General features: G+C 38.9%; 1 protein-coding gene across 45 annotated transcripts in view; it reads left to right on the forward strand.

Annotated features, from left to right (window-relative positions):
* PTPRD (protein tyrosine phosphatase receptor type D) overlaps window positions 1-12874 on the forward strand; it is a 2063955-nt gene that overhangs the window by 1998585 nt on the left and 52496 nt on the right. For all 45 annotated transcript variants that reach the window (XM_074330405.1, XM_074330404.1, XM_074330420.1 and 42 more), the window contains one exon: window positions 5306-5481. In XM_074330405.1, coding sequence (XP_074186506.1) covers window positions 5306-5481 — 176 coding nt within the window. The remainder of the gene's footprint in view (window positions 1-5305; window positions 5482-12874) is intronic.

Consider the following 12874-nt stretch of genomic DNA (forward strand, 5'->3'; position numbering starts at 1 on the left):
ATAGACCACCTACTAGCCTAGTCCCATCACCCCCTCTTATTCTTGAATGTGTTTGTTTTTTTACCTCCCCAGATTCTAATCAAGATTTGAAGTTATCAGTCACACAGAAAAAAATCTCATCACATCAGAGGTAGAAGCAGTGGAATCAGCTTGAAGGAGAATCAGAGCATGTCCCTACCTAATCTGAGCGACATAAAACCTCTATTTATCTTAAAATAACTTCACAGAGATTTCCAAATGCAAGAAGGTTAAGAATACCACAGGGAGACATCTTATTTTAAAACTCAAAAGGACTTGAGGGAATCAATTTGTCTAACATGCCTTGTTTAGCAGATAAGCATCAGAAATCTGGACAAGTTGAACAATTGCCCACATAGCAAAGAGCAAACTGCCAGCAGTCCTAGAACAGAGTCCCTGTTTCCTGGTCAAGTTCTCTAAATGTTTAACAAGTGCAATGTGTTGTCCCAAGACTCCCAAAGGCACCTGTGACTTTTCGTATAGTGTCGAGTAATACAAAAGTATGCACATTCTCCTTATGATTACTTCATTTCACATTGATGAAATAATCAGTGTACTATTTGGGGTCCTGCTTTTTCAGATAACATCAGAACATATTATAAAACATCTTAAATTATAGACACCCCTCAACAAGAGAAATCTTTTCAAATCAATTTTTCTGCTGACCTGCAAGATCAAATGCAAAGCAAATTTTGGGGGGTGTTTAGTTTTGTTTTTTTTAATAAACCCACTTGGCCCCATTCATCCTTCTCAAATTAACAGAAAAAAAATATTATTTTAACCCAGTCATAACAAAACAGCTCAGATATTATGTGACATTACAACACGCTTTCAATGTTTTAAGGCATTCCTCAGTAATTATGTATCACAAATATTCTTCCCAACAGAATAGCTTCATCTTTCCAAGAATTCCTCCCCTTCTATTAATATCCAAATACATGTAGGAACAACGTCACGGAGCCCTGTCTTCATCATCTCAAGCTTAGACGAAGAAAAAGGGAATTGTCCTTGCATCTTGACCTCATGATAACGTTTTCAAAGTTTGGCAGGCGATTAAAAGAACAGTGGATCCCAAAGTCCAGGCCCAGGCTTATTTTTGTACTGAAAGCTCTAACTAGCAATTCCCAGCAAATGCAGAGAGGTCCTAAAACTGGCCTGATTCTGTTTGAATAGCTGTTTGCTATGGCTTGTTATGCGTGAAGAACATAGAAGTACAGCTCTACCAACCATTCATATCGTCACAACCCCTGTTATTCTTAAAGGCTTGAGTTTTATAGCTCAAAATTTAGTCTGCCCAAACACAAAGACCCAATATAAAGCATGTAAATAATATTTTTAAGTACCACAAGGTAAAACAGTCCATTAACTGATGCAATACACTCTGATACAGCAATGGGGCATACTGGTATACTATGAAGTCAAGATCTAGCCTTGGTTTTCTCACTTATAAGAATAGAATGACAAACATTATTGATACTATGTACAGGGCTATTATTAATTGGAGCATACACATGAAACAGTACATGGGGATTTATGAAATGTTTATAAATATAATAAAGCCATGGATTCCTAGGAAAGAGCAAGTTTTAGACCTAAACTTTTCTTGAACAATGCCGTTAAGACTGACTCCAATAGACAGTTCCTACAGCAGTGCAAATCCTAAGGTTTTGGCCTACAATAAACTAAATGAAGACATCTTGTTATGCTCTTGTTGTTTTAATAATTCCTCCCCACTACCCCCCGCCAAAAAAAAAAAAAAAGACAAGCACCATTATTATGGTATACACGAAGGTCTCCTTGACTCCAAGAAATAAAAGTAGTCAGCTAATTTATAGTAAGTTTATATTCTTTCAGTACTTCATTTTAAGTTAGATTTCCATCTATCAGAGCCCCAGAGGAATTCAATTAATTCTCAAACACTTCTCCTACGTAGATTAGTAGTGAGCTCTGATTAGTGTTACATTAGCAAATGCAAATCATTGTCTGGATAAGGCAGGGAATTGAAAATCTAAACAAATATTTGGAAAGGATCACCCCAAAAAGTGAAAGAATTTTGTAGGTCTAGACTCCCACCAGAAACATCACAATCAATAGCTACTGAAGAAGCATTTCGTGGCACCAGAACTTGGAAAGCCAGCGGTTTCTTTTTGTTTGGTTGGTTGGTTGATTTATTTCACAGAGTTGGTTGAAAATCTTTCTAAATATGTCACATTGAAAACAGGTCTCACAGACTTGAAACACACTGCTATTTAACTTCAGCTTCCAATCTGGTGTTAATGTTTTTAGGGGGGCAAGCCACCACCCTTTCTAAAATCTTTTTCATCTTTCTACACAACTTGTTATGTTGGGTTGTATGAATATATGCATTAGATCTTAGAGCTTCTAGAGAACACAGTCCTCTCTCAATATCACCACATTGCAAAGGACATGTGAGAGAGAACTTACCTGGACAGTGTTTTTGCCAGAGTGGGTTAAGGGATTTGCTGGAAGGAGGCTTTCATTCCAGGTAAAACCTCCTTACCGAGGAGTGTCGAAATAAAAGAGGAATCTCAGCATGACTTTCAGGATATAAACATTAGCCTAATAGTTGTTGAATTTTTGTTTTCTCTTCAAAATATTAAGTCCCAAGTTCTTAAAGCATTTGGTGATACAGTATTGATCCCAGGTGCCTAGGAGTTTTCAGGCAGAATTTTTGTACTTTTATTCCTGGGAAGTGCAACCATTGGTCAGTAGCTACTCATTCCTAATGATGATGATGATGATGATGATGATGATGATGATAATTTATTCAAACTTGAACAGTATGGCTAAAAACAATTTATTATGTAATAACTGATTAAAATTTATATTACAGTGTTGGATGGGCTTAATTCCCTTGCTGTAGATATGAGTCCATGTCCGTCGCCTCTGTCCTCATTTTCATGTTCAGACCCATTTGTTATCTTTGACAAGAGGGAAATGGTACAATGCCCAATTGATGCATCTTCTGAGTCATTAACCCAGCTTCTCCATTTTGAATTGTCTTGGAAAAAAGTTTTCTGTATGTTGGTACCTGAGCGAAGCCTATAGATAGACGCCTTTTTATCAATTCTTTAATGTTGCTAACTGCAAAGTTACAATTTTAAAAGTGGGCTTTTCCTGTGTTTTAAGACAGATTTATTATTGGCTCAGAAACAAATTCTGTGGGCATATAGATGTGCTGCTTTCCAGTGGCTGTAACCTGAGGATTTTATTTAAACTGTCCTTTGAATCTACAGTAATTTGATGTCACGGAGGAATAGGATCTTTATCAACAAAGGGCTGCCAGAACCCCAACTGTTTCTCAAGTAGCTGTAATAGATGAATAATGTTACAACCAACTGTGCATTTCACTTTTTGCTCGAAAAGCTTTTCACTAATGCTGAGGGTATTCATATCCATGTGTTCATCTCGGAGCCCAGTAGTTTCCATCTGACTTTCATTAGTTTTCTTGAGAGGATCAGTTTTACAACTGGAATCAGAAAAGCAGTCAAAGTAATTGCAAGTGGCAATCAGTGAAATATAACAATTTTAGCTTCGGAACATGGGTTCCAATATAAAGAAAACATTTTTTTTTTCCATAATTCCAGGACCCATATTTCCCCAGGGTAAAAGGGGACCAGGTACAGCTCCTAATGCTACCTCCCTTATCGTGGTGAGATCCCTGTAAAGTGCTTGTTCCTCTCCAGGGAGAAGCAACTCGTTACGTCCCAATTAAATCTATTCTCTTTTTGACTCTGACGATTTGAAAATACTTTATTAAATTAGAGATGAAATCCATATCTCTGTAGTTAGATCTTTGAGAACTGAAAAACTTGGGTCTCAAAAGAATAAACCTGAACCTCTCTTCAGGTACTCATTCCCAACCCCTACCTTTTCCTTTGTCACATTGTATTATATAGTCCTTTCTCATGTGGAATAGCTTTGATTTCCTTAATCATTCATGCCACTACCTTGGAAGAAGCTCAGACTTGTCTATATTTCTCTTAAAGGCACCATCCTGAAGGAAAATTAGACTTTGAATTAGAATATCTGCCTTAAATTACAGTTCTACTACTTATTATATGTTGGAACTGGGACAGATTATTTACTCTTTTTGTCACTAGAGCTAGCGAAGGTGAATAAAACAGATATGGTATAGAGGTCAGATAGGCAATAAGCAAGTTAACAAACAAATACACTATAATTACAAGGTGTAATGAGTAATATAAAGAATTGCCAAGGGAGTTCTGAGGTCCCGGGATATGAAAGGCAGGCCTCCTGAGATGAAGGCTGAGCGTTTTATGATGAGAAGGAGACAGTGTGTGCTAGGATACGGATGACACTAAGGTAGGAGATCATTGTTTTCTAACAACTGAAACACAGTCGGGAGTTTAGCAGTTTAGAAGGCAAGTGGAACGGCATAGCTTTATAGCCATTACTGAGAGTTTGATCTTATTTGAAGTGTAAGGGGAAGCCACTGTTGGGTTTGAAGAGAATTTACAGTGTATGAAATATGTGTTTTTTTTAAAAATTGCTCTCATGCTACATGGAGAACAGACTGCAGAGGATAAAAGTAAGAGTGTGACAGTCAATTAGGCGGTAACAGTCGCGATCCAAAGAGAGGTTCATGTGATACAACAACCCTGTGAGGTTTAAACGACAGCAATACTCTACAGAGGTTAAGACTCAATCATAGCTGACTGTCTACCTATAATTAAACCTGACTCCACCAACTTGAGCAAGTTTTTCAATCTCTGTGCATCTCAGTTTGCTCCTTTCTGAAAGAAAGATCATCATAGGACTTACTTTATAGAGTTGCTGTGAGGATTAAATGAGTTCCCTGTTAGCTAAAGTTGCAAAGAATATTTCACTATTATGATATGCTCCACCTTGCATTGCATTTTTCAGACTCAGGCATTATTTTATTTAGTTTTTGTCTGGGAATGAGGAAGGAAAATGTGACCAGATAATTGTTTATCCTCCTTTCCGAGCTGTCTATTGCTGATGCAATGGAGAAAACAGACAATGTGTGAGAGAACACATTCTGTGGACAATCAGTTGTGTTCTTCTTTCTTTGGTAGTCCACCTAATCATTTTATAAAGATCCAAGCATTTCTTTAACCATGTAAGACCTGCTTTTAATCTTGCTTAAAACCCAAATTTTAATATATCACTGTGACCCTAGCGTAGTATAGAACAATAATATAGCAATGCCGTTAGGCTGTGCCCCAGGCTGTTTCCTCTTGTGATATGTTCACCTAGTTAAATCACACTCCTTGTTTTACAGGCATCCCAGGAAGTGACTATGTGAATGCCAACTACATAGATGGCTACAGGAAACAAAATGCCTATATTGCAACGCAGGGATCGCTCCCTGAAACATTTGGGGACTTTTGGAGAATGATATGGGAGCAACGGAGCGCCACAGTTGTTATGATGACAAAACTAGAAGAACGATCCAGGGTAAGAATAAGTATCTGCCTCTTCCCTCTCAAAATCTTCCCGCAGATAGTCCTTATGTTGCATACTTTATTCTGTTCGTAATCTAACCTTAGGTTCTGACGTTCTAACAACATTAATTGTGAATGGGTATCAGCAACTCTGATTAAACCATTCTTCTGAATATTTTCAAAAATGAAATTCTCTCATGTTACAAAGTACATGATTGCTAAAAGAAAAATAATGTAGTACTCAAAGTAGACAACTTGGTTAGAGAAAATATATATTAGCTAAAACCAATTCTTTCTAAAACTCACATTGAACAAGAACACACAGACTTTGGGGGAGAATTCCACCAATACGTACTTACCAGTATTTTCATCTGTTTTCTTTCTCACAATCTGCAGTGTAAGATCTAAAATTCTATGACATAGGCTCTTTTTTAAATGTTTCAAATGAGCATAAATTAAGTCAGGGAAGGCTGAAAAACAATATGGGTTAATACAAGGCTGAGAAAATACATAAATGTGTGGAGGGCACGTTGCTAGTTTAGCCTTCTCCAAAATGAATTGATTCTAATAATGGAGTCATTGCTTACTAAGGTCCAAGAAAGCAATTTTATTCATCATATGGGTCCAATATTGTGGGTTCATAGCACATTAGTTAAATGGTGTTTATTGCAAAACTAAAACATAACGGGTAAACCATATTCCCAAGCAAATATGCATACATTGTAGTCATCGGATAAAAATCAATCTTTAACCATAAGAATTTAATGAAGGAGTCTCTGAAAAATCACTGAAGACAGCACACACTGTCACTGAAGAATGGGACATTTAGGGCAGAATTTGAAGCCACTGGTGAGAGGTCTCTTATTGTGGTCTCAGAAGCCTCAAAAAGGACTTTTAGAAGGCAGCAAAAGTCCAACTCCCCATATGTTGTGTGACAGTTGAGGCTTTTTAAATGGTCTTCTAAGCTCAATTCATGGCAGTTTCTCTTAGCCCAGGTGTGTATATAAGGGAAGAGTAGAAAGCTCTCCCAGAGGATTCATAAGGGAAAAGCTCAGACTTAGGAAAATACAAAAAACCCCTGCTTTCAGCTTATACATAAGGAAGTGAGAAATCAAAAGATATGGTTCACAACTGGTTTAGCAAAACTGAAAAAGGAATCAGATCTTTTTAAAACACGTGAATTCTACAGAAATATTGAAATATAGTACTATCTGAAATGAATTTAGGCATAAACTGTTTATGACCTAAAACAAATATCTGTCATATTTTACATGCATACTCCATTCAAAAGATATAATTGGTTCTATTATTGATTTGTACTCAAGGTAACACTTACATAAATAAGCCTTTTCTTTAAAAACAACTCCCCACCCGATGACTCTTGAATATACCTGTTAATAATTACAGCAATGTTTAACATATATATTAGATGTAGTGATGTTTCACAACAACCCTGTGAGATAAACACTACTATGATTTCCACTTTACATACGAGTAAATTAAGGCCAGAACATTCCACAAGGTCACCCAAGGTCATTCAGCTACCAAAGTCAGAGTTAGGAACTGAAGACAGTCTTCTTCAGAACACATGTGCTTCACCACCAGGCCTACAGCCTGCTAATACTTCTGTGACGCTGCGACAGCTGAACTATTATATTATGGCATGCATGTAAATCCAGCCTACCCGGACCACTCTGCCTGGAGATACCGGCTGGTAACAAGCAGTCATTTGCAAAAGCTGTTTTCAGTAAAACACACATTTTATCTTGACACTGCAGGCCTTCATTAACCAAGCACAGAAACTTGTTTTGAAATAACCAAATGAAATTCTGCCCCTTTTCTCCCTAATTGCTTCTAATAATAAAGTTAGTTCTAGCTGGCCCCACTGCCACTGCAACATCTGATGGTAATGAACAGTTCCTGGAGGAAGGCATTGTGACTTAAATACCCACCGTTTATCTTTATGTTGCAGGCTACCTTCCCCCCCACACCTCAGACAGAGGAACTTATTTGGAAGTTGCTACATGAACCTCTGTTTGCTCCCTTCATTAATTACTCTTTGCTCTTGCAAGTTAGCTTTCTCTTTGTTAAATGACCTAAAGGAGGCCAATTAAAATGCTGTTCTGTGATTTTTGTTCTGTAATGATTCAGCCTGTACCTTTTGATGACCTCCATAAACCAATTTGAGGAGTCTCAACCATTATCAATCTGACCATACAAATGATCCCTGGTCCCCCAAGGCCCAAAAGTCCTTTGTTCCCCAGTCTGGAACACTTGAGAATAAAGGACCAAATGCAACAGAGAGATCTAACAAAACACTAGTCCCCCAAATTACCTCACCTAATTTTCCTCCTTCACATCCACCCATGTTACCTGTTCCCTTTTTCTCAGGGAGGAAGGGCAAGGCATTCTCAAATAAGAACTTGGATTGAGTTTTGCTATAAAAACAATGTTATAAGTAGTGGTTAGCTGTTAGCAAAATGTATAGTTCCATCCGTGAGGAACTCTGTGGGTTACGTGGGCTGCCCTGGGTACTCAGAGCATTCTCAATTGCCAGCAGCCAACTTCAAAGCAGACATTTGAACTAGCTTGGCTTTAGTTAGGAATTGCCTGTAGTCTCCCTCATAAAGGGAGGTGGTCCCAGTAGTTTAAATATATCACCTTCCAAGGGCTTAAGCCTAACATTTCACTATTTTGATTAAGGCTCAGGTTCTTAAAATAATATTCACCCCCTTGGTATATGGGGAAAAAATGTGTGTGTGTGTGTGTGTGTGTGTGTGTGTGTGTGTGTGTATGTAAACACTGTGTGTATTAGAAGTATGTAGTTAGGAGTACACGTTGACTGGACATTTAGGGTGGGAAAGAGAGAAGAAAGGGAAAGAGAAGAGAAGATAACATGATATTACACAAGACTGTGTGGGGGCAGCACCATCAGAGAGAAGGGAAGCTTCATGACATAGTTCCAAGTAGGGGTGCGTTGCAGTCAAAGTCTGGGTTTAGATTCCGACTCTAGTGGTTGCTAACTATGTAACAATGAGCAAGTTACTGGATCCCCTGAAGTCTCATTTCCCCTTTTTGGCTTACATGGAAGGATTATTGAGGGTATTGACTGAGATAAGGAGTGTGACAAGGTGGCTCAATGAGTCTCAACTATTACTGTTTGGTTTGAGATCAAGAAAGTGTAGGCTTTACCGTTAAACTTCACTTTCCCCTAAAGTTGTCTTCCAAATAATTCAATTTTTGTTCCCAGTGAAATGAGTTTGTCCCTCTGTGGATGACAGTGAATCCTGACCAAATTCACAGAGTCACTGCACATGACGAATCCTGCCCACTGTTTCCAGTGTAGCACACCCATGAATTATGGTCAAAAGGAGAATGGACACTGATGCAGGAACTTGTTAATCAGTCTGTAAATAGACCTTGGCTGTTTTGGCTGCTACTTTCATTGCAGCCATATCGTGAGGCAACATAATATGAAAGTAGTGAATGATATTGACTTGAGTTATGCGTAGTAGTAATTGTCACTAAAGATAATGTATTCTTCATACATGTTTATTTTTGGTTCAGTTTTGCATTCTCCCTCCCCAGTCTTACTTATTTGACAATGCTAGGGAATTCCTTAGCACCTACCTCCAGTTTTCCAGCTTTCTGGTTTGCCTAGACCTGGCTCACTCTTACATTGTCACTCTCTTGCTGTTGATAATGCAGCCGTGCCTGTCACCTTTGCTGAGTTAGAACAGCTCACTCACACAAAAGGCTGGGTTCATTAGCAGGTGTTAGAAATCTCAGTGGCCTTTTGTTAAAGAATTGACCATTCTTAGATTTGAATGACTAAAAAAGCCATTACACATATGAGGGATGACTTAGGACTTCAATGAGCCATTTGAAAGCTTAAGTTATTTGATTTTTTCAAATACCATCACTCCCCCTCACGTGTGGCCTCGAAAGAACCCCAAACCTGAGAAGACTGTTTGCACAGTGTATACATTCAGTTTTCAAACTCAAAGACAAAATGTGTACGTTGAATGTTTTCTATGTGTTTCATTCAAATATATAAAAAAAACGAAACACAATATAAGGCTAAAATATGGAGATTTTGAAGGTAAAATATGATTGTTGCCTGAAATACACAGATCAATTTACAGCCTTGTAAACGGTACTGTCTGACATGAGATGCTGTTAGTGGGTTTTATTCCACAGTTTCCATCTTTTTTTGCCAAATCCTCTCAAGTTCTGCGTGGTTCATTGATTCTGTAGAAAATCATTCTCGTGCCCTAGAATGTGGTCTCTAATTGTTTCCATGTTTCATAACATGCCAATAAGCACATGAATTGGTTTGGGCAACCACATCGAGGGAAGAAAAAGTACGGAAAAAATGAAACACTGGTAGAAGAGTAAAATATGTACAGCTGGGATTTCCATTCCAAGGGTGTTATTTGTGGGCAACTGGGACCCATGGTTGGCAGCCTCTCTTGAAGAATTGGAGTATCCAAGATAGGATTTGCCAAAGTGATTCCTGGCCTAGGAAACTCTGTTATTTTATTGGTAATTGTCCCTTTTTTCCCCTTCATCTATCTGCTTTTGGCTATTTCTCCTCTACTTTGTTTCCCATCTTGAGGTGCAAGACGGGGAATGTGTAAACCTCATACTACTCATACTCTCGAGCAGCCTTGATGATCGTTAGAAGCTGAAATGACTTAAGGAAGGTTCAGGGATATTTGGCTCTCACTAGTTCTCTCCTTTTCACTGACCTGCCTTCAACGACTATCCATAGTTGACACTCTCCGTTAATCCTGTTGTCTTACAAGCTTTATAGTGGGAGTTGATTCACTTAAAGAGCTATTATTGTGGCAGTACTTAGTGCTATAAGTGTCCAGGTCGGAGAGAGATTTTGACAGTCAGTAAATGGGACATGATTCATGATTTGGATTGTCATCCATTGTGAGCCACATTGATGTGTAGTGAAAGTATAGAGTTAGAAGTGAGGAGTTGTATACTTGGCTTCCAAACTATTTAAATTTCATTTTGTGTTTCCAAATGGATAATCATGCAAAGCAGTTGATGGCGTCCATTGCTAGAGCAGATCAAATGGTTTGTGCATTGTGACTTTTGTATACCTCAGGCCAGAGAATGGAAAAATTCCTGTTCCACTGAATTTTGCTTTTTGTGCTATGGAGGTTAGATGTGCTCTCGAGGCCAAAGGGACCAGGCTGGGTTAATGACACCATATTAATAGTTTGGGGAATTAATATACAGAATCTTGTGCTTTGGCCAGTCGAGGACTCTGTCCTAATGACCATGCTCCTCCTCCTATGTGTTCCTCAGACTTTAAATGTCACCTTAATAAATTTGTCCCAACTGAGAGTGAAGGTGGGATAGAGACATATTCACAGCTGGTTCTGTGGCTAAGAGGGCAATTTCAGGCTAAAAAGCAGCAAAAAAGGATTCTGGTCGAACGTGTTCTTGTCTTCCTATAAAACAAATCTTAAGATTCTTTTCAGATTGTGAGGTCCTTTTTGGTTAAATGTTGGCAGGATCCCACTGACGATTATAAATGGCAGGATTATTGTTTTCATTGCCATTATCGGTTTTGGAAGGCCACACCTTGGCCAGTGGCAGACTAATTCTCAGCCCTCTGGTTTATCAAGGTGTGGTAAGTTTAACAGAGAGCAAATGCTTTCTAAATGGCAGGTCTGTGTCCTCTTCCAAATAGAACTGGAAGCGCCAAAGGCCTTGAACATTTAATTTCTCAAACTGCAGCCTGAAGCACTGCCTATCTAAGGCGACAGAAACGGCTTTTTCCTTGAGCAACAGTAGGAACGGCAGTACAAACGTTGCCTTTGGAGTGTGCACATGATGTATGGGATTGTTTTTGAAAAGTGTTGGATACGTAATGTAAATAGGACACTGGCAACAAAAAGAATTGATGCTCATGTTGGCAACCTAAAGAATGGTTGGGTCCTTATCTAGCAAGTTCCATATTCTTGGTTTTCTCTTGTCCACAGACATAGTGGCAGATAAAAGAGAAAGAATCCCACCAATTTCTTACTGTTTGTTAGTTTCCCAGATTTTCTACCTTCTTTCCCCACCCCATCTCCTCTGTTTAGAATGGAAGCCTACAGATTCTGGCTCAAAACATTCCTATGAAAGTGAATTGGAGGCATCCCAGCCTAAGGAAAGATCTGGACTGGGAGAAGAAGATAAAACTTTGCTCCTGATGACTGTGCAAAGCCCCTCTCATTCTCTGAATTTATGTTTATAGCAATCCCTGGCTGGATCAGGTCATTTCTAAGGTTTTGGAGACTGTAGATAAATCTCTTATTCTCAGGCAAGGCTTATGTTCAGCTGGTTTGCATCAGTTTAGTTGTACTGATTGTGAAAATACTGTAATGCTGCATACTGGCTGGTCTACAGAAATGTCTTTTTGTTGAAACTTTAAGTCACCAAATGATATGGCTCAGTGGCAGTGATGCCAGCATGTTGCCGGGCCACAGGCAGACCCTGGGCATACCAGGGCTGAAGCAGAGGTAGCAGTAGGGCTATGTGGAGTACCCATCCACTGCCAGGAATGATCAGGGCCTAGGCACAAAGTCTATGGACCCGGCCCTGTGGCAGCAGCTCCCATCCAAGTGTTCCCCGGCCCCTGCAAAGCAGCGCTTCGTATACTTTTCCTGTGCTAACAACAAAGTGCCAGAAACTTGAGATTCAGGAACTCGATTTAATGGGGACATCATTGGGAAAGTTTAGTGCAGCCCCTGTGTTAATGTCTAGCAGACAACATTGTCTTTGTGTGCTCGGGCTGGTATAGCAGAACACCATAGAATGGGTGATTTATTAGCAACATAAATTTTTTTCTCACAGTTCCAGAAGCTGGGAAGTTTAAGATCAAGGCACTGGCATATTCAGTGTTTTGGTGACAATCAGCTTCCAGGTTCACAGACATCTGTCTTCTCAGTGTGTCTTCACATGATGGAAGGAGCAAGAGAGCTCTCTTGCGTCTCTGAGGCACTAATCCTAGGCTTTCACTTTTGACGTAACTTCCCAAAGGCCCTGTCTCCTAATATTGTCACGTAGTGGAGGGATTAGGTTTTAACACATGAATTGTAGGGAGACACAAACATTCAGTCTATAGCACACATAAAACCAAAGGGGATTATCATTTTTTAAATTAATAAATGGTTTGGAAAGTGTTATATTGGTTCATGAACCAATAAGCAGTTTTATAATACGTAATTTGGTTTATTTAGAGAATAATACTTTTCAATTTTATAGTTTTATTTATGAAAAGCTATTACTTCACTGGTAGTCAAGAGTCTGTAATATCACTCCCATGTCAGGTATTCCATCACCCTTGATTTTCCACTAAATTGTGGTCAGCAAAGAATAATGAAAAGGGGAAATACATA

Source organism: Rhinolophus sinicus, linkage group LG04 (genome assembly GCF_036562045.2).
Source record: "Rhinolophus sinicus isolate RSC01 linkage group LG04, ASM3656204v1, whole genome shotgun sequence".
NCBI lineage: Eukaryota > Metazoa > Chordata > Mammalia > Chiroptera > Rhinolophidae > Rhinolophus > Rhinolophus sinicus.